The 23,388-nt window shown below is 43.9% G+C and overlaps 1 protein-coding gene across 1 annotated transcript; it reads left to right on the top strand.

Moving 5' to 3' along the window:
* Nucleotides 1–1,437: 1,437 nt before the first annotated feature.
* On the top strand, nt 1,438–23,388 carry LOC135564851 (ras-related protein Rab-40C-like). Its single transcript, XM_065010916.1, is given in 7 exon segments — nt 1,438–3,268; nt 8,703–8,763; nt 16,538–16,597; nt 18,683–18,723; nt 18,726–18,760; nt 20,068–20,290; nt 22,093–23,388. Coding segments are annotated over 7 exon segments (837 nt in total). The 5' UTR covers nt 1,438–3,126; the 3' UTR covers nt 22,368–23,388.

Raw genomic sequence — 23,388 nt, 5'->3', positions numbered from 1 at the left:
TGCATCCTTGTAGATATGTGGGCTAACATAGTCAAAATGTTTGCCTTGGGGAAAGTTGAGCCAATGGCAAGTTGAGCAAATTGCATTTTGTCTTCCCAGGGCAAAGCATTATCGCTGGGATATGAAGTAACAACAACCTGTGTTAAATAAAGCTCAAAATGAAATATATAAAAATAAATAATAATGCTTGTGTTTGGGTAATAAATCTATACATGGTTTTAAAAAGGTAATGGTAATATTGAATTCAGTACAGAACTTTGTAGGCAGTTTAATTTACCCTGTCAAGAGACTACTTTTCTTGGACAAGCTATGTTTTTAAAATTGTAATGTTTACCAGAATTCTGTTTTTTTTTCCAAGGATACACAATATCCTGAAATATATATCTAAAAAAATATTTGCCGGAGATACGGAAGCCTATATTGGTCCGCTAATACATGACTAGTATATATATATATATATATATATTATTTTCCATTTTTCAGGGGATGCTGCAGCACCCCCAGCACCACTACTTACCTCGGCTACGTGTGTGTGTGATTAATTCAATCAGTCATTCATTCGAGTATTTATCCGTGGGAGAGGAGAGAGGTAATGAGTCATGATTTTCAAACAGGTTTGACACACATTCACACCCTCTGTCAACTGACAGTATCCCACTCAAACGTGTTTGTTAAGGTTACTTCCGTGTCCTTTGTTTCAACATTTATACGTTACTAGTATCACTACATTTCCCCATTGTTTTTTATTCCGTTTTTGTTTGAGCCAGTGCTTTAATCCATTCTATCATCTGATTAGCATTGAAGGCATTCGATTCATCTGTCCGGGACGCCCGAAGGCATTTGATTCATCTGTCCGGGACGCCCGAAGGCATTTGATTCATCTGTCCGGGACGCCCGATAAGGCGTGTTTTGCACCGGGTGAAAGTTGATTGCCCCCCAGGCGTGAGCCAGGTACCCCATTCAAAGGCCATGGCGAAATCGGCTCAAAAACAAAAGTGACATAATTAAACTCGTGGAGTAATGTGTATTACTTTTTCATGTGTTATGACATGAAAAAGTGATTTTTTAAAATGATATATAAACGCTGTATATGCCTTCCAAATGAAAACTAATTGGAAAAATTCAAACATATATTTTTTATTGGAAAGAGATGTATGTTTCTGGACGATGCACAATGCTGCCTTGTTGACAACACGAACCGAGCAGCGCAAGATTACCGTTCCTCCTTCACCTGCCTTTGCCCGTTTGCGTCACCGGTCACAGGCCAGTACCCAGCCGAACAGTACGATCAAACATAGTCGAATCTGCCCCTTAATCTCAGTCACTTCCTCTCAAAGTGTTGTTGACAGATTTTATGATTGATTTTTCTGATAGCCAATCGTATCATTCTGTACGTATGTGTATCCAATCAGAGGCTGGTAAGGGCGGAGCGGGAACCTCGAGCACCAGACTGTGCAGTGCCTATCTGTCAGCTACAGTGTGTTATCGCGAATGTGATTGAGCCTGGAGGAAAAAAACACATGTATGATTTTACAAACTGAGATTTTCAAATGATTTACCGCGGACTTGGACTAAAACCTTTACATCTCAACTTGTGCTTTGGACCCACGAGAAAATACGGCAAACTGCAAGTTCTGGATTGAACCAAGGCAAGGAAAAGGTCGGGAAGTTACGGATCTTTGTTGTCCGGACAAGAGAGAGGGGCCCGATTTCAGGGCAGCCAGTCTCGGGTGAAGTTAGCAAGCAATCGGTACCAAGGAAGCCAGCATCGTAAACCAGTTAGGAAGAGGATAGTCCAGTTTTCGACAGGTTAGGAGATTACTCGTACAATTGTTACCTTTATGAATGAGAGTTCTGGCAAACTGATACATATAGGGTATGTTATTTAATTCGGATGTTGACCTCTGTCGTTGATTTGATTTGACACTTGTCAACTAACCACGAATATCTAGCTAGTTTAGCATTACCAGCTAGCTTAGCATTACCAGCTAGCTTAGCATTACCAGCTAACTAGCTCCTCCTGTCTTGCCAGCCACACAAAGCTGTTGTTCATAGTTAGCTTGCTAGCTACCATTCTGGCTAGCTGCCTATTTACCCTTTAATTACTATAACAGGGTTGCTAACTATCTAGTAAAAAAACAAAAACAGGTTATAAACATTTTTGTTTTGTGGGCTCAACATAGACTGTAACGTTAGATGTTCTTGATAACACTTTCTTTGTTGCGATAGCTAGCCCATAATGGCATTATTCGCTAGCTAGCTAACGTTATGCTAACAATAAGGACACAGATAGCCTGTACGCTAACTAGGAAACTAGCTACGTCCTTAAAATATACAGTTTAGCTAACGTCACGTCCACAAAACAAATATGTTGTTTTCATCTAAAGAGAGGTTATTGCCAGATAGCTCACAACAAGGTTCGTTTACTCACCGTCTGTTGATGAAGCAACAGCGTTGTATTTTAAATGTAATTGTTGTTTTAAACTGTGACAGGTGTTTGAAGCGCTAGCAGTCAGAGAAGTCGGTGGTTAAATACCAGTTGCAAAACGGTGTTGAGGTTGGAAGATCAGGACTTCTGCTCGCAGCTTGCTTTCATCAGTGACGTTATTTGGACCACCACTGGTACCCTGCCTAATTCCTGTCCAAGGGACGTTTTGGTTTTGAGCAGCACACCGTACTTCCAACTCCTGCAAGCTGTTTAACCTGGAGGGACTTTAAAAAAAAAAAAAATTGTGTCCACTATTGCTGCATCATTCAGACTTGCCAAGCTACAATGGTGGTCAGGTGTTTTAACCTGTAGCAGCGCCTCAACTCCACCTCGACACACAACAGTGGGCCGTAGGGCTAATCAACAATTCTCAACTGGAGGACCACACAGACTCTTGACTCTAACTTCTCTGCTGGAATAGACTATACCTGTTTCCCCCCCTCTCTCCAGCCCCTATCCCCCCTTAGTCCCCCTCTGCCTCCATCCTCTCCCCTCTCCGCCCCCCTCTGCCTCCATCCTCTCCCCTCTCCTCCCCTCTCCGCCTCCCTCTGCCTCCATCCTCTCCCCTCTCCGCCCCCCTCTGCCTCCATCCCCTCCCCTCCCCCAGTGTGTGAGGGGACAGATGTGAGGAAGGCAGGATGGGGACCCAGGGCAGCCCGGTGAAGAGTTATGACTACCTGTTGAAGTTCCTCCTGGTCGGGGACAGCGATGTGGGGAAAGGGGAGATACTAGACAGCCTACAGGATGGATCGGCAGAGTCTCCGTACGCGTACAGCAGTGGTGAGTCACGAGCTCAGGACTTTTCTGATAACTACTTTATTGAGGGGGAAAATTTACTTACTGTGACTGTGATTATGTGGTTGTCCAACCGAGCTGTCTTAAGGATGAATGCACTAACTGTAAGTCGCTCTGGATAAGAGCTTCTGCTAAATGACTCACTTGAAAATGTACTACACACACACACACACACACACACACACACACACACACAGGGAGAGGACACAAGTCTTGGCAGCAGCTAAGGGGGATCTCTAATAAATACAAATACACAGCACGAACGCATAAAGACACACACACACACACACACACACACACACACCACCTAAAAACAGACACATACCAGTCCGCTGTGTGTGGTAAGTGAATAATCTTTTCCGCTCCTGTACAAACGTCTGAACAATGCAGACACATTCATATTGTCTCACTAACTAATAATGCATCAGCTACAGCAGAAGGTCCAGTCACTGTCTCTCTAACTAATAATGCATCAGCTACAGCAGAAGGTCCAGTCACTGTCTCTCTAACTAATAATGCATCAGCTACAGCAGAAGGTCCAGTCACTGTCTCTCTAACTAATAATGTATCAACTACAGCAGAAGGGTCAGTCACTGTCTCACTAACTAATAATGTATCAGCTACAGCAGAAGGTCCAGTCACTGTCTCTCTAACTAATAATGCATCAGCTACAGCAGAAGGTCCAGTCACTGTCTCTCTAACTAATAATGCATCAGCTACAGCAGAAGGTCCAGTCACTGTCTCACTAACTAATAATGTATCAGCTACAGCAGAAGGTCCAGTCACTGTCTCACTAACTAATAATGTATCAGCTACAGCAGAAGGTCCAGTCACTGTCTCACTAACTAATAATGTATCAGCTACAGCAGAAGGTCCAGTCACTGTCTCACTAACTAATAATGCATCAACTACAGCAGAAGGGTCAGTCACTGTCTCACTAACTAATAATGTATCAGCTACAGCAGAAGGTCCAGTCACTGTCTCACTAACTAATAATGTATCAGCTACAGCAGAAGGTCCAGTCACTGTCTCACTAACTAATAATGCATCAGCTACAGCAGAAGGTCCAGTCACTGTCTCACTAACTAATAATGTATCAGCTACAGCAGAAGGTCCAGTCACTGTCTCACTAACTAATAATGCATCAGCTACAGCAGAAGGTCCAGTCAGCTGAAACTAATAATGTCAGCTACAGCAGAAGGTCCAGTCAGTCGACAAGGTGAAAATGTATCATGTGCCTTGAGAAGGCACACTTCTCCCTAGTTTCAGCTCCAGGAGTAACATACTGTAAAACAACACCTATCATACAACTATGTCTGACCCTGTAAAACAACACCTATCCTACTACTATGACTGACCCTGTAAAACAACACCTATCATACTACTATGACTGACCCTGTAAAACAACACCTATCCTACTACTATGACATCAGACTGAAAACCCTGTCTCACTAACTAACACCTATCCTACTACTATGACTGACCCTGTAAAACAACACCTATCCTACTACTATGACTGACCCTGTAAAACAACACCTATCATACTACTATGACTGACCCTGTACAACAACACCTATCATACTACTATGACTGACCCTGTAAAACAACACCTATCATACTACTATGACTGACCCTGTACAACAACACCTATCATACTACTATGACTGACCCTGTAAAACTACACATTACACTGTACCTATCCTGTGTATTTTTATATATTTTTAAATAATAAAGTTTTAAGAGAAGCTTTTCAAACCAGACCTTTCCTCCCACCCCTGGTTTGAATGACTTCACAGTCCTACAACAAGCCTTGTATTATAGAGTACACACACTCCACATACACACACACACACTCCACACACACACGCTCCACACACACACACACACTCCACACACTACACACACACTACACACACACTCCACACACACACCCAGCAGGTCCCCTGAGAGTGTAGCTACACAGTCACCATGACCTTAGCCCGAGGATCACCAGATGCCTTCTATTCTGGTTTGTCAGGGTGTGTGTTGAGTCGGGAGACGCCCATTAGCTACCATCACGCTTGGAATCATAGCTTCTACACCAGTTCATCAGGGTGTGTGTTGAGTCGGGAGACGCCCATTAGCTACCATCACGCTTGGAATCATAGCTTCTACACCAGTTCATCAGGGTGTGTGTTGAGTCGGGAGACGCCCATTAGCTACCATCACGCTTGGAATCATAGCTTCCACACCAGTTCATCAGGGTGTGTGTTGAGTCGGGAGACATCCAAATCAAATGTATTTATACAGCCCTTCGTACATCAGCTGATATCTCAAAGTGCTGTACAGAAACCCAGCCTAAAACCCCAAACAGCAAGCAATGCAGGTGTAGAAGCACGGTGGCTAGGAAAACCCCCCTAGAAAGGCCAAAACCTAGGAAGAAACCTAGAGAGGAACCAGGCTATGTGGGGTGGCCAGTCCTCTTCTGGCTGTGCCGGGTGGAGATTATAACAGAACATGGCCAAGATGTTCAAATGTTCATAAATGACCAGCATGGTCGAATAATAATAAGGCAGAACAGTTGAAACTGGAGCAGCAGCACAGCCAGGTGGACTGGGGACAGCAAGGAGTCATCATGTCAGGTAGTCCTGAGGCATGGTCCTAGGGCTCAGGTCCTCAGAGAGAGAGAAAGAAAGAGAGGAGAGAATTAGAGAACACACACTTAGATTCACACAGGACACCGAATAGGACAGGAGAAGTACTCCAGATATAACAAACTGACCCTAGCCCCCGACACATAAACTACTGCAGCATAAATACTGGAGGCTGAGACAGGAGGGGTCAGGAGACACTGTGGCCCCATCCGAGGACACCCCGGACAGGGCCAAACAGGAATCATAGCTTCCACACCAGTTCATCAGGGTGTTGTTTGAACTGCCTACGTTGTCCTTGTTAAGTCATTTCAAAGGTTGTGTGGTTTCTTTTTGTTCAATACAATAACATTGTTGCCGGAATCCCCAGTCATTATCATTCAGAGCTAGGGGTGTCTACAGGCTAGCTGTCGTGTGACTGTCGGAGTCCTGGAGGTTCTCAGTGGAGAGGGGAGGTTGTGACAGATCCGTACCCGATGGGGTGAGCTCTCCTTGGGCACGAGGAAAGGAGACGGATGTCTGTCTGGGTGTTATGGTGCTGCTGGATGTGACAGACCTGTACCCGATGGGGTGAGCTCTCCTTGGGCACGAGGAAAGGAGACTGATGTCTGTCTGGGTGTTATGGTGCTGCTGGATGTGACAGCTTGCTGCTGTTGATAGTTGGGGGCGATGGAGAGAGAGAGAAAGAGGGGGGTCAGGGCTGCTGGTCTGTGGCTTCAAAAGAGCTGCTTCACACACTCCCAGCTCCATCAGACAAATCCCCCAGAGATATGGGGGGAGAAGATAGAGGGAATAACTAATGAGAGAGTCTGTTCCTGAAGACAGAGCATCTCTATCTAATGTTCACACCTCTATGGGGACCAGCACTGTTCATGATACAGACTGTTCACACCTCTATGGGGACCAGCACTGTTCATGATACAGACTGTACCCTCTATGGGGACCAGCACTGTTCATGATACAGACTGTGCACACTCTCTATGGGGACCAGCACTGTTCATGATACAGACTGTTCACACCTCTATGGGGACAGCACTGTTCTGATACAGACTGTTCACACCTCTATGGGGACCAGCACTGTTCATGATACAGACTGTTCACACCTCTAGGGGACCAGCACTGTTCATGATACAGACTGTGCACACCTCTATGGGGACCAGCACTGTTCATGATACAGACTGTTCACACCTATGGGGACCAGCACTGTTCATGATACAGACTGTTCACACCTCTATGGGGACCAGCACTGTTCATGATACAGACTGTGCACCTCTATGGGGACCAGCACTGTTCATGATACAGACTGTTCACACCTCTATGGGGACCAGCACTGTTCATGATACAGACTGTTCACACCTCTATGGGGACCAGCACTGTTCATGATACAGACTGTTCACACTCTCTCTTGTTGGCGGAGAAAATGTAACAATTTTAAAGGGGATTTCTGTAATTCTATACATTTTGCCATGTCTAATGTGCATTCATGTGATATTTGGGTGACAAAATGACAACGGTATCTATGGGCTAAAAAACCTGAATTAAAAGCGTTAGCTGACGTGGGCTGGTTGATCTGGACATTTCTGACAGGTTATAAATGTCTCTCTAAGGTCTGTAATTTTTCCTTTATTTAACCAGGCAAGTCAGTTAAGAACAAATTCTTATTTTCAATGACGGCCTAGGAACAGTGGGTTAACTGCCTGTTCAGGGGCAGAACGACAGATTAGTACCTTGTCAGCTCAGAATTTGCAACCTTCTAACTAGTCCAACGCTCTAACCACTAGGCTATGCTGCCGACCAAAATGACAGAGGAACTGATGATGTATTACCCAACTACAATTACAGTAACTTTAAAGGTGGACTGAGTTCCTTTTGAATTTTAAAATTTTATTTAACTTTTTCTTTTTTACTTGGAAAGTCAACTAAGAACAAATTCTTCTTTACAATGAGGGCCAGCAAACTCTAACCCAGACGACATGGGCCAATTGTGAAGGAGCCTGGAATCAACCAGGGTCTGTAGTGACGCCTCTAGCCCTGAGATGCAGTGCCATAGACTGCCGTGAAAGCAGTAATTTGATTGGTCAGGACAAGAGCAAAGATTTCTCATCCAAGTGGAGAACTGCAACTGAAGCACAACATGTGTCCTTTTACATTCTGAAGCCACACACACACACACACACACACACACACACACACACACACACACACACACACACACACACACAGAGCTATAAGGACAGGTGAACTGATAATGCTTTTTAATGTCTAATACCTCTCCCTTCTTTCTCTCACCCTCCTCCCTACCACTTTCTCTTCTGTATTTCAACCTCCCCCTTCTCTCTCAACCTCCTCTCTCTCTCTCAACCTCCTCTCTCTCTCTCAACCTCCTCTCTCAACCTCCTCTCTCTCAACCTCCTCTCTCTCTCTCTCAACCTCCTCTCTCTCTCTCTCAACCTCCACTCTCTCTCTCTCAACCTCCTCCTCTCTCCCTCTCTCTCTCAACCTCCTCCTCTCTCTCTCTCTCTCAACCTCCTCCTCTCTCTCTCTCTCTCAACCTCCTCCTCTCTCTCAACCTCCTCCTCTCTCTCTCTCAACCTCCTCTGTCTCTCTCTCTCAACCTCCTCCTCTCTCTCTCTCTCTCAACCTCCTCCTCTCTCTCTCTCTCTCTCTCAACCTCCTCCTCTCTCTCTCAACCTCCTCCTCTCTCTCTCTCTCTCAACCTCCTCCTCTCTCTCTCTCTCAACCTCCTCCTCTCTCTCTCTCTCAACAACCTCCCTCTCTCCTCCATCCAGGCATCGACTACAAGACCACCACTATTCTGCTGGATGGGAGGAGAGTGAAACTGGAGCTGTGGTTAGTACATCCTACATGTTGTGGTTATTAGTACATCCTACATGTTGTGGTTATTAGTACATCCTACATGTTGTGGTTATTAGTACATCCTACATGTTGTGGTTATTAGTACATCCTACACGTTGTGGTTATTAGTACATCCTACATGTTGTGGTTATTAGTACATCCTACACGTTGTGGTTATTAGTAATCCTACATGTTGTGGTTATTAGTACATCCTGTATGTTGTGGTTATTAGTACATCCTACATGTTGTGGTTATTAGTACATCCTACACGTTGTGGTTATTAGTACATTTTCATGTTGTACATTAGTACCTACATGTTGTGGTTATTAGTACATCCTACATGTTGTGGTTATTAGTACATCCTACATGTTGTGGTTATTAGTACATCCTACATGTTGTGGTTATTAGTACATCCTACATGTTGTGGTTATTAGTACATCCTACATGTTGTGGTTATTAGTACATCCCCGGTTACTAGTCCACACGTTGTGGTTATTAGTACATCCTACATGTTGTGGTTATTAGTACATCCTACACGTTGTGGTTATTAGTACATCCTACATGTTGTGGTTATTAGTACATCCTACATGTTGTGGTTATTAGTACATCCTACATGTTGTGGTTATTAGTACATCCTACATGTTGTGGTTATTAGTACATCCTACATGTTGTGGTTATTAGTACATCCTACATTAGTGGTTATTAGTACATCCTACACGTTGTGGTTATTAGTACATCCTACACGTTGTGGTTATTAGTACATCCTACACGTTGTGGTTATTAGTACATCCTACACGTTGTGGTTATTAGTACATCCACATGTCTCCTACATGTTGTGGTTATTAGTACATCCTACATGTTGTGGTTATTAGTACATCCTACATGTTGTGGTTATTAGTACATCCTACATGTTGTGGTTATTAGTACATCCTACATGTTGTGGTTATTAGTACATCCTACATGTTGTGGTTATTAGTACATCCTACACGCTGTGGTTATTAGTACATCCTACACGTTGTGGTTATTAGTACATCCTACATGTTGTGGTTATTAGTACATCCTACATGTTGTGGTTATTAGTACATCCTACATGTTGTGGTTATTAGTACATCCTACATGTTGTGGTTATTAGTACATCCTACATGTTGTGGTTATTAGTACATCCTACATGTTGTGGTTATTAGTACATCCTCCTCTTAGTACATCCTCATGTTGTGGTTATTAGTACATCCTACATGTTGTGGTTATTAGTACATCCTACATGTTGTGGTTATTAGTACATCCTACATGTTGTGGTTATTAGTACATCCTACATGTTGTGGTTATTAGTACATCCTCTCATGTTGTGGTTATTAGTACATCCTACACGTTGTGGTTATTAGTACATCCTACACGTTGTGGTTATTAGTACATCCTACATGTTGTGGTTATTAGTACATCCTACATGTTGTGGTTATTAGTACATCCTACATGTTGTGGTTATTAGTACATCCTACATGTTGTGGTTATTAGTACATCCTACATGTTGTGGTTATTAGTACATCCTACATGTTGTGGTTATTAGTACATCCTACATGTTGTGGTTATTAGTACATCCTACATGTTGTGGTTATTAGTACATCCTACATGTTGTGGTTATTAGTACATCCTCACGTTGTGGTTATTAGTACATCCTACACGTTGTGGTTATTAGTACATCCTACACGTTGTGGTTATTAGTACATCCTACATGTTGTGGTTATTAGTACATCCTACATGTTGTGGTTATTAGTACATCCTACACGTTGTGGTTATTAGTACATCCTACACGTTGTGGTTATTAGTACATCCTACATGTTGTGGTTATTAGTACATCCTACATGTTGTGGTTATTAGTACATCCTACATGTTGTGGTTATTAGTACATCCTACATGTTGTGGTTATTAGTACATCCTACACGTTGTGGTTATTAGTACATCCTACACGTTGTGGTTATTAGTACATCCTACATGTTGTGGTTATTAGTACATCCTACATGTTGTGGTTATTAGTACATCCTACATGTTGTGGTTATTAGTACATCCTACATGTTGTGGTTATTAGTACATCCTACACGTTGTGGTTATTAGTACATCCTACACGTTGTGGTTATTAGTACATCCTACATGTTGTGGTTATTAGTACATCCTACATGTTGTGGTTATTAGTACATCCTACATGTTAAATCAACACGTTGTGGTTATTAGTGTTGTTAGCTTGAACCCAGCGGGTGTCATCATTACGTGTGTGTGTGTGAGTGTGAGAGAGAGAGAGGTTAGAGTCAGAGGAGGTAAATGAACTGATTAGATAAGACCTCATACATGGTATCCATCTCTCTGTTAACGCCCTTAACTCTACCCAATCACCACTCAGATTCCATCTCTCTGTTAACGCCCTTAACTCTACCCAATCACCACTCAGATACCATCTCTGTTAACTCTACCCAATCACCACTCCGATACCATCTCTCTGTTAACGCCCTTAACTCTACCCAATCACCACTCAGATACCATCTCTGTTAACTCTACCCAATCACCACTCAGATACCATCTCTGTTAACGTCCTTAACTCTACCCAATCACCACTCAGATACCATCTCTGTTAACTCTACCCAATCACCACTCAGATTCCATCTCCCTTAACTCTACCCAATCACCACTCAGATACCATCTCTCTGTTAACGCCCTTAACTCTACCCAATCACCACTCAGATACCATCTCTGTTAACTCTACCCAATCACCACTCAGATACCATCTCTGTTAACTCTACCCAATCACCACTCAGATACCATCTCTGTTAACTCTACCCAATCACCACTCAGATACCATCTCTGTTAACGTCCTAACTTACCCAATCACCACTCAGATACCATCTCTGTTAACTCTACCCAATCACCACTCAGATACCATCTCTGTTAACTCTACCCAATCACCACTCAGATTCCATCTCTCTGTTAACTCTACCCAATCACCACTCAGATACCATCTCTGTTAACTCTACCCAATCACCACTCAGATACCATCTCTCTGTTAACGTCCTTAACTCTACCCAATCACCACTCAGATTCCATCTCCCTTAACTCTACCCAATCACCACTCAGATACCATCTCCCTTAACTCTACCCAATCACCACTCAGATACCATCTCTCTGTTAACGCCCTTAACTCTACCCAATCACCACTCAGATACCATCTCTGTTAACTCTACCCAATCACCACTCAGATACCATCTCTCTGTTAACGCCCTTAACTCTACCCAATCACCACTCAGATTCCATCTCCCTTAACTCTACCCAATCACCACTCAGATACCATCTCTCTGTTAACGCCCTTAACTCTACCCAATCACCACTCAGATACCATCTCTGTTAACTCTACCCAATCACCACTCAGATACCATCTCTGTTAACGTCCTTAACTCTACCCAATCACCACTCAGATACCATCTCTGTTAACTCTACCCAATCACCACTCAGATTCCATCTCCCTTAACTCTACCCAATCACCACTCAGATACCATCTCTCTGTTAACGCCCTTAACTCTACCCAATCACCACTCAGATACCATCTCTGTTAACTCTACCCAATCACCACTCAGATTCCATCTCCCTTAACTCTACCCAATCACCACTCAGATACCATCTCTCTGTTAACGCCCTTAACTCTACCCAATCACCACTCAGATACCATCTCTGTTAACTCTACCCAATCACCACTCAGATACCATCTCTGTTAACTCTACCCAATCACCACTCAGATACCATCTCTGTTAACTCTACCCAATCACCACTCAGATACCATCTCTGTTAACGTCCTTAACTCTACCCAATCACCACTCAGATACCATCTCTGTTAACTCTACCCAATCACCACTCAGATACCATCTCTGTTAACTCTACCCAATCACCACTCAGATTCCATCTCTCTGTTAACTCTACCCAATCACCACTCAGATACCATCTCTGTTAACTCTACCCAATCACCACTCAGATACCATCTCTCTGTTAACGTCCTTAACTCTACCCAATCACCACTCAGATTCCATCTCCCTTAACTCTACCCAATCACCACTCAGATACCATCTCCCTTAACTCTACCCAATCACCACTCAGATACCATCTCTCTGTTAACGCCCTTAACTCTACCCAATCACCACTCAGATACCATCTCTGTTAACTCTACCCAATCACCACTCAGATACCATCTCTCTGTTAACGCCCTTAACTCTACCCAATCACCACTCAGATTCCATCTCCCTTAACTCTACCCAATCACCACTCAGATACCATCTCTCTGTTAACGCCCTTAACTCTACCCAATCACCACTCAGATACCATCTCTGTTAACTCTACCCAATCACCACTCAGATTCCATCTCTCTGTTAACTCTACCCAATCACCACTCAGATTCCATCTCTCTGTTAACTCTACCCAATCACCACTCAGATACCATCTCTGTTAACGTCCTTAACTCTACCCAATCACCACTCAGATACCATCTCTGTTAACTCTACCCAATCACCACTCAGATTCCATCTCTCTGTTAACTCTACCCAATCACCACTCAGATTCCATCTCTCTGTTAACTCTACCCAATCACCACTCAGATTCCATCTCTGTTAACGTCCTTAACTCTACCCAATCACCACTCAGATACCATCTCTCTGTTAACTCTACCCAATCACCACTCAGATTCCATCTCTCTGTTAACTCTACCCAATCACCACTCAGATTCCATCTCTGTTAACGTCCTTAACTCTACCCAATCACCACTCAGATACCATCTCTCTGTTAACTCTACCCAATCACCACTCAGATACCATCTCTGTCTCTGTCTCTCATCTCAGTCTGTAATGACATAGCAACAGGGTGTGAATACACAGGTCTCAGTCTGTAGTGACATAGCAACAGGGTGTGAATACACAGCTCAGTCTGTAGTGACATAGCAGAGGGGTGTGAATACACAGGTCAGTCTGTAGTGACATAGCAGAGGGGTGTGAATACACAGGTCAGTCTGTAGTGACATAGCAGAGGGGTGTGAATACACAGGTCTCAGTCTGTAGTGACATAGCAGAGGGGTGTGAATACACAGGTCTCAGTCTGTAATGACATAGCAGAGGGGTGTGAATACACAGGTCTCAGTCTGTAGTGACATAGCAGAGGGGTGTGAATACACAGCTCAGTCTGTAGTGACATAGCAGAGGGGTGTGAATACACAGCTCAGTCTGTAATGACATAGCAGAGGGGTGTGAATACACAGCTCAGTCTGTAGTGACATAGCAACAGGGTGTGAATACACAGGTCAGTCTGTAGTGACATAGCAACAGGGTGTGAATACACAGCTCAGTCTGTAATGACATAGCAGAGGGGTGTGAATACACAGGTCAGTCTGTAGTGACATAGCAGAGGGGTGTGAATACACAGGTCAGTCTGTAGTGACATAGCAACAGGGTGTGAATACACAGCTCAGTCTGTAGTGACATAGCAGAGGGGTGTGAATACACAGGTCAGTCTGTAGTGACATAGCAACAGGGTGTGAATACACAGCTCAGTCTGTAATGACATAGCAGAGGGGTGTGAATACACAGGTCAGTCTGTAGTGACATAGCAGAGGGGTGTGAATACACAGGTCAGTCTGTAGTGACATAGCAACAGGGTGTGAATACACAGCTCAGTCTGTAGTGACATAGCAGAGGGGTGTGAATACACAGGGGCATTTCTGTGTTTCATTTTCAGTACATTTGCTAAAAATGTCTAAACAGTCAGTCAGTAGAGTTGTGTGAAACAGTCAGTCAGTAGAGTTGTGTGAAACAGAAAGTACTCCAGATTGAATTTACGACAGGCGAAATGCTAGTACGCTCAACTGAAACAATACCGTTTGTTTACAGTATACTAAAATGAACTAATAGTATATACTCATTAAGTATGTAGTATACAGTATGTTAGTATGGGTCCTCATTAAGTAGTTGGTATACAGTATGTTAGTATGGGTACTCATTAAGTATGTAGTATACTGTATGTTAGTATGGGTACTCATTAAGTATGTAGTATACCGTATGTTAGTATGGATACTCATTAAGTAGGTAGTATACTGTATGTTAGTATGGGTACTCATTAAGTATGTAGTATACCGTATGTTAGTATGGATACTCATTAAGTAGGTAGTATACTGTATGTTAGGATGGGTACTCATTAAGTATGTAGTATACCGTATGTTAGGATGGGTACTCATTAAGTAGGTAGTATACAGTATGTTAGTATGGGTACTCATTAAGTATGTAGTATACAGTATGTTAGTATGGGTACTCATTAAGTAGGTAGTATACTGTATGTTAGGATGGGTACTCATTAAGTAGGTAGTATACAGTATGTTAGTATGGATATACAGTATGTTAGTATGGGTACTCATTAAGTAGGTAGTATACAGTATGTTAGTATGGGTACTCATTAAATAGGTAGTATACGGTATGTTAGTATGGGTACTCATTAAGTAGGTAGTATACAGTATGTTAGCATGGGTACTCATTAAGTAGGTAGTATACAGTATGTTAGTATGGTTACTCATTAAGTAGGTAGTATACAGTATGTTAGTATGGATACTCATTAAGTAGGTAGTATACTGTATGTTAGTATGGGTACTCATTAAGTATGTAGAATACCGTATGTTAGTATGGATACTCATTAAGTAGGTAGTATACTGTATGTTAGGATGGGTACTCATTAAGTATGTAGTATACCGTATGTTAGTATGGGTACTCATTAAGTATGTAGTATACCGTATGTTAGGATGGGTACTCATTAAGTATGTAGTATACAGTATGTTAGGATGGGTACTCATTAAGTAGGTGGTATACTGTATGTTAGTATGGGTACTCATTAAGTAGTTGGTATACAGTATGGTAGTATGGATACTCATTAAGTAGGTAGTATACTGTATGTTAGTATGGGTACTCATTAAGTAGGTAGTATACGGTATGTTAGTATGGGTACTCATTAAGTAGGTAGTATACGGTATGTTAGTATGGGTACTCATTAAGTAGGTAGTATACGGTATGTTAGTATGGATACTCATTAAGTAGGTAGTATACTGTATGTTAGGATGGGTACTCATTAGTTTAGGGGCATTGGCCTAAAGAGAAGTCATGAATACTCTTCTTACTCTACCCTTTTTTTCTGAAGTGCATTATCTGGGTTTTATCTTGGATAATCATTCATCTCTCTTTGGTACACCGTAGATTGACACTGTATGTGAAAACGGCACATTTTCTACGTTTTGTAGGAGCAAATATAGTGTTAAAAAGTTTTACCCGATGATATCATCAGAAGTTAAACCATTTTAAAAACAGTGATATTCAAACGCTATGGGATTTGTGGGGAGGAAGATGATACCCTCCTGGCTAGAAATTCGTTGCAGGTTTTGAAAATCACTGTTTTTCTTACTTTGAATCCTATCCTGTGATGTCACAGATACATTTATTTTTAGAACCTTCTCTTTTTAACCACGGATCAAAATTGGCGGAATATCCCTTTAATTGTGGTTAACTCATTTCTCTCTCTCTGTCTCTCTCTGTCTCTCTCTCTCTCTCTCTCGCTCTCTCTGTCTCTCTCGCTCTCTCTGTCTCTCTCTCTCACTCTGTCTCTCTCTCACTCTGTCTCTCTCTCGCTCTCTCTGTCTCTCTCTCTCGCTCTCTCTGTCTCTCTCTCTCGCTCTCTCTGTCTCTCTCTCTCGCTCTCTCTCTCTCTCTCTCAGGGACACGTCAGGACAGGGGAGGTTCTGCACCATCTTCAGGTCCTACTCCAGAGGGGCTCAGGTAGGAACACACATTCTGCTGACATAGTACACACATTCTGCTGACATAGTACACACATTCTGCTGACATAGTACACACATTCTGCTGACATAGTACACACATTCTGCCGACATAGTGTGTATATATACAGTTGAAGTCAGAAGTTTACATACACTTAGGTTGGAGTCATTAAATCTTGGTTTTCAACCACTCCACAAATTTCTTGTTAACAAACTATAGTTTTGTCAAGTTGGTTAGGACATCTACTTTGTGCATGACACAAGTAATTTTTCCAACAATTGTTTACAGACAGATTATTTCACTTATCATTCACTGTATCACAATTCCAGTGGGTCAGAAATGTACATACAGTAAGTTGACTGTGCCTTTAAACAGTTTGGAAAATTCCAGAAAATGATGTCATGGCTTTAGAAGCTTCTGATAGGCTAATTGACATAATTCGAGTCAATTGGAGGTCTACCTGTGGATGTATTTCAAGGCCTTCAAACTCAGTGCCTCTTTGCTTGACATCATGGGAAAATCAAAAGAAATCAGCCAAGACCTCAGAATTTTTTTCTGTAGACCTCCAAGTCTGGTTCATCCTTGGGAGCAATTTCCAAACGCCTGAAGGTGCCACGTTCATCTGTACAAACAATAGTATGCAAGTAAAAATAAACACCATGGGACCACGCAGCCGTCATACCGCTCAGGAAGGAGACACGTTCTGTCTCCTAAAGATGAATGTACTTTGGTGCGAAAAGTACAAATCAATCCCAGAACAACAGCAAAGGACCTTGTGAAGATGCTGGAGGAAACGGATACAAAAGTATCTATATCCACAGTAAAACGAGTCCTATATCGACATAACCTGAAAAGCCGCTCAGCAAGGAAGAAGCCACTGCTCCAAAACCGCCATTAAAAAGCCAGACTATGGTTTGCAACTGCACATGGGGGCAAAGATTGTAGTTTTTGGAGAAATGTCCTCTGGTCTGATGAAACTGTTTGGCCATAATGACCATCGTTATGCTTGGAGGAAAAAGGGGGAGGCTTGCAAGCCGAAGAACACCATCCCAACAGTGAAGCACGGGGGTGGCAGCATCATGTTGTGGGGGTGCTCTGCTGCAGGAGGGACTGGTGCACTTCACAAAATAGATGGCATCATGAGGATGGAAAATTGTGGATATATTGAAGCAACAACTCAAGACATGAGTCAGGAAGTTGAAGCTTGGTCCCAAATTGTTCTTCCAAATGGACAATGACCCCAAGCATACTTCCAAAGTTGTGGCAAAATGGCTTAAGGACAACAAAGTCAAGGTATTTGAGTGGCAATCACCAAGCCCTGACCTCAATCCTATAGAACATTTGTGGGCAGAACTGAAAAAGCTTGTGCGAGCAAGGAGGCCTACAAACCTGACTCAGTTACACCAGCTCTGTCAGGAGGAATGGGCCAATATTCACCCAACTTATTGTGGGAAGCTTGTGGAAGGCTACCTGAAACGTTTGACCCAAGTTAAACAATTTAAAGGCAATGCTACCAAATACTAATTGCGTGTATGTAAACTTCTGACCCACTGGGAATGTGATGAAAGAAATAAAAGCTGAAATAAATCCTTCTCTCTACAATTATTCTGACATTTCACATTCTTAAAATGAAGTGGTGATCCTAACTGACCTAAAACAGGGAATTTTTACTAGGATTATATGTCAGGAATTGTGAAAAACTGAGTTTAAATTTGGCTAAGGTGTATGTAAACTTCCCGACTTCAACTGTATATAGTATATATTATTCATATTATTGTTTCATGTACTTCTCTTTTTGACCTGCAGTGTTGGAGCTACAGAGTTTCACTGTACCCTGCAATTACATCTGAGACTCTGTGCACATGACTAATAAACTCATCTAATCCAGTACACACACAATCTAATGACATAGTACACACACACACACATACACACACACACACAATCTAATGACATAGTACACACACACACAATCTAATGACACAAGTCCCCTACTGAGTGTGTTTGGCTGGTCCTGTCTGCTCCTCCTACTTCTATAAACAGGACATAAAGAACAAAGGTGTGTGTGTGTGTGTGTGTTCTCCAGGGATCCTGCTGGTGTATGACATCGCAAACCGCTGGTCGTTCAAGGCATCGACCGCTGGATACGAGAGATTGACGAGGTATGGAGGGAGGGGAGAGGAGGAAGAGAGGGTAGAGGAGAGGCGAGGGTAGAGGAGAGGAAAGGAGAGACCCTGTCCCATAGTCCTCAACACACCTCGGTGAACCGAATAGGCCCAGAGTACTGCTATAGACACACTATGTCCTTCTGGGATGCAGAAGCCTAGAGGACATCCTCCCTGTGTGTGTGTGTGTGTTTCTCTCAGGGTGTTTGGTGAAGATATGTCTTTCCTGGTTCACCTCTAGTCTACAGTACCCTGGAACTGGACTCCTGTCATTCAGAGAGCGGGAGACAGATGGGGGGTAGACTAGAGAATTTGATTGGTAGAATGAAAGGTGAAGCCGCTAGAAAGACCAGGGCCCGTTTCCCATAGCGATGGAACTCAGGCTTCCCAGTGTTTTAACCACGTATCTTTCCTACAACGACCCAAGATGCAACGTGTGTTTCCCTAAACGCCACGCAGAGAGAACGCTTGTTAAGTGTGTTGTTGCAGTGTGTCGATACTGATAGGATGGATACTGATAGGCTGGATACTGATAGGATGGATACTGGTGGGATAGGATGGATACTGGTGGGATAGGATGGATACTGGTGGGATAGGATGGATACTGGTGGGATAGGATGGATACTGGTGGGATAGGATGGATACTGGTGGGATAGGATGGATACTGGTGGGATAGGATGGATACTGGTGGGATAGGATGGATACTGGTGGGATAGGATGGATACTGGTAGGCTGGATACTGATAGGATGGATACTGGTAGGATAGGATGGATACTGGTAGGATAGGATGGATACTGGTGGGATAGGATGGATACTGGTGGGATGGATACTGGTAGGATGGATTCTGATAGGATGGATTCTGATAGGAGGGATACTGATAGGATAGGATGGATACTGATAGGATGGGAGGGATACTGATAGGAGGGATACTGATAGGAGGGATACTGATAGGATGGATACTGGTAGGATGGATACTGGTAGGATGGATACTGATAGGATGGGATGGATACTGATAGGATGGGATGGATACTGATAGGAGGGATACTGATAGGATGGATACTGGTAGGATGGATACTGGTAGGATGGATACTGATAGGATGGATACTGGTAGGATGGATACTGATAGGATGGATACTGATCTGATAGGATGGATACTGATAGGATGGATACTGATCTGATAGGATGGATACTGATAGGATGGGATATATATATATATAAGAGACAGTTCTAACAGTTTCTATAACTTACTACTGTTTTCTACTTCCTGTAAACCACTGAAATGCCCCCCCTCTCCCTCCCATCAGCATGCCCCGGGTGTACCTCGTATCCTGGTAGGCAACCGGCTCCACCTGGCGTTCAAGCGCCAGGTTCCTACGGAGCAGGCCCGGGCGTACGCGGAGAAGAACGGCATGACCTTCTTTGAGGTCAGCCCGCTCTGCAACTTCAACGTCATCGAGTCGTTCACAGAGCTGTCTCGCATCGTACTGATGAGGCACGGCATGGAGAAGTTCTGGAAGCCCAACAGAGGTAGGAGGGGGGAGGGGGGGGACACACCGATATATATATTTTTTTTTACAAAGGAGTACATGTGCTCCTAATTAGAAAAAATTGTAGGAGCACAATAAAAAGTATTCATGGTATAGATGATATAAATAGGTAGTAATTACAGAATCCAGGGTTTAGGAGCACCAGAAGGAACATAATAAGATGCAGCCTACGTACAGCTATCCTACTTTAATATTATAACATATACCATTTAGCAGAAGCTTTTATCCAGTGACTTAGTCATGCGTACATACATTTTACATATGGACGGTCCTGAGAATTGAACCCACTATCCCGGTGTTGCAAGTGCTACACTCAAGCGGCTGAGCTACGGAGGGCCGCTCTCTAGCGACTGCGCTACGGAGGGCCGCGCTCTAGCGACTGCGCTACGGAGGGCCGCGCTCTAGCGACTGAGCTACGGAGGGCCGCTCTCTAGCGACTGAGCTACGGAGGGCCGCTCTCTAGCGGCTGAGCTACAGAGGACCACTTTAGAAGCGCATCTAAAGAAGCTCTCCCTTGTTCCTTTCTGAACCACCAGATGTTTACTGCTGGTAAAATTACCACACGATATCCTTCATCTGTGGTTAGCAGGTTGCTAGCTAGCTAATGATCTGTGGTTAGCAGGTTGCTAGCTAGCTAATGATCTGTGGTTAGCAGGTTGCTAGCTAGATAATCTGTGGTTAGCAGGTTGCTAGCTAGCTAATCTGTGGTTAGCAGGTTGCTAGCTAGCGAATGATCTGTGGTTAGCAGGTTGCTAGCTAGCGAATGATCTGTGGTTAGCAGGTTGCTAGCTAGCTAATGATCTGTGGTTAATTGCTATCTGTGGTTAGCAGGTTGCTAGCTAGCGAATGATCTGTGGTTAGGTTGCTAGCTAGCTAATGATCTGTGGTTAGCAGGTCTGATCTGGTTAGCAGGTTGCTAGCTTGATCTGTGGTTAGCAGGTTGCTAGCTAGCTAATGATCTGTGGTTAGCAGGTTGCTAGCTAGCTAATGATCTGTGGTTAGCAGGTTGCTAGCTAGCTAATGATCTGTGGTTAGCAGGTTGCTAGCTAGTTAATGATCTGTGGTTAGCTTGCTAGCTAGCTAATGATCTGTGGTTAGCAGGTTGCTAGCTAGCTAATGATCTGTGGTTAGCAGGTTGCTAGCTAGCTAATGATCTGTGGTTAGCAGGTTGCTAGCTAGCTAATGATCTGTGGTTAGCAGGTTGCTAGCTAGCTAATGATCTGTGGTTAGCAGGTTGCTAGCTAGCTAATGATCTGTGGTTAGCAGGTTGCTAGCTAGCTAATGATCTGTGGTTAGCAGGTTGCTAGCTAATGATCTGTTGCTAGCTAGCTAATGATCTGGGTTAGCAGGTTGCTAGCTAGCTAATGATCTGTGGTTAGCAGGTTGCTAGCTAGCTAATGATCTGTGGTTAGCAGGTTGCTAGCTAGCTAATGATCTGTGGTTAGCAGGTTGCTAGCTAGCTAATGATCTGTGGTTAGCAGGTTGCTAGATCTGTGGTTAGCAGGTTGCTAGCTAGCTAATGATCTGTGGTTAGCAGGTTGCAGGTTGCTAGCTAGCTAATGATCTGTGGTTAGCAGGTTGCTATCTAATGATCTGTGGTTAGCAGGTTGCTAGCTAGCTAATGATCTGTGGTTAGGCAGGTTGCTAGCTAGCTAATGATCTGTGGTTAGCAGGTTGCTAGCTAGCTAATGATCTGTGGTTAGCAGGTTGCTAGCTAGCTAATGCTGTAACAGGACAGAACAAGGTTGAAGTAACTCTCTCTCCTCCCCTCTCTCCCTCCAGTCTTCACTCTCCAGGACCTGTGCTGCAGAGCGATTGTCTCCTGCACGCCCGTCCACCTAATCGACAAGCTGCCATTGCCCGTGGCGATAAAGTCCCACCTCAAGTCCTTCTCTATGGCCAATGGGATGAACGCAGTGATGATGCACGGACGTTCCTATTCGCTGGCCAACGCGGGGGGCGGGTCTAAAGGGAACAGTCTGAAGCGTTCTAAATCTATCAAACCCCCCCAGAGCCCCCCACAGAACTGCACACGCAACAACTGTAAAATCTCCTAGTGATAGACCCTGTCTGGGGGAGGGGGGAAAACTAACACCCTAAACACACTGAAACAGACCCTGGCCCTTCCACTGAGGGGAGGATGTGTAGAGCCTGTGGGGAGAACCAAGTCTGAGACCTAACCTACACCCTGAAGGGAGGAGACCCTGAAACCTAGCCCTTAACCCATACCCTAACCCTGGGGGAGGAGAAACCCTGGGGGAGGAGGGAGGTGAAACCTAGTGTAGGAGGAGGAGGAGGGAGGTGTGTGTACACAGACTTGAGGAGACCCGACCAGACATTTCTGGTCAACCCTCGTCCATAGGAGGGGTTGTGCTGGAGTTGTAATACATCCAGAATACACCCAGAATCATCCAGAATACACCCAGAATAAACTCAGAATACATCCAGAATACACTCAGAATACACCCAGAATACATCCACACCCAGAATACATCCAGAATACACCCAGAATACATCCACATCCAGAATACGTCCAGAATACATCCACACAACCCTACTGAGTTCTAGTGTTTTCCCCTCTCTTCTTCCCTCCCTTTCTCTCTCTGTTGATCAGTGTTGCCTCCTGCTGTCCCATGATTCATATGTTAAATAATAGATGTTCTCTTCATGGATCTCTGCCTGCTCTCCTTCTCTCCTTCCTTTCTCTCTCTCCCTCACTCTGCCTGCTCTCTCTCCATCTCACTGCCTGCTCTCACTCTCCCTCACTCTGCCTGCTCTCTCCCTACCTCTCCCTCACTCTGCCTGCTCTCTCCCTCACTCTGCCTGCTCTCTCCCTCACTCTGCCTGCTTTCTCTCCTCACTCTACCTGTGATCTCTCTCTCTCTCTCCATCTCACTGCCTGCTCTCTCTCTCCCTCACTCTGCCTGCTCTCTCTCCCTACATCTCCCTCACTCTGCCTGCTCTCTCCCTCCCCTTCTCCCTCTCTTCCACTTTACATCTATCCATCTCCCTCACTTTGTATTCTCTCACACTCCCTTCCTCTTTACCTCCCTCCTCCCTTCCCTACCCTCCCTCCTT

This window comes from Oncorhynchus nerka, linkage group LG26 (genome assembly GCF_034236695.1).
Source record: "Oncorhynchus nerka isolate Pitt River linkage group LG26, Oner_Uvic_2.0, whole genome shotgun sequence".
Taxonomy (NCBI): domain Eukaryota; kingdom Metazoa; phylum Chordata; class Actinopteri; order Salmoniformes; family Salmonidae; genus Oncorhynchus; species Oncorhynchus nerka.
Note: the sequence above shows the minus strand (reverse complement) of the source record. Positions and strands in the feature narration are given on the sequence as shown.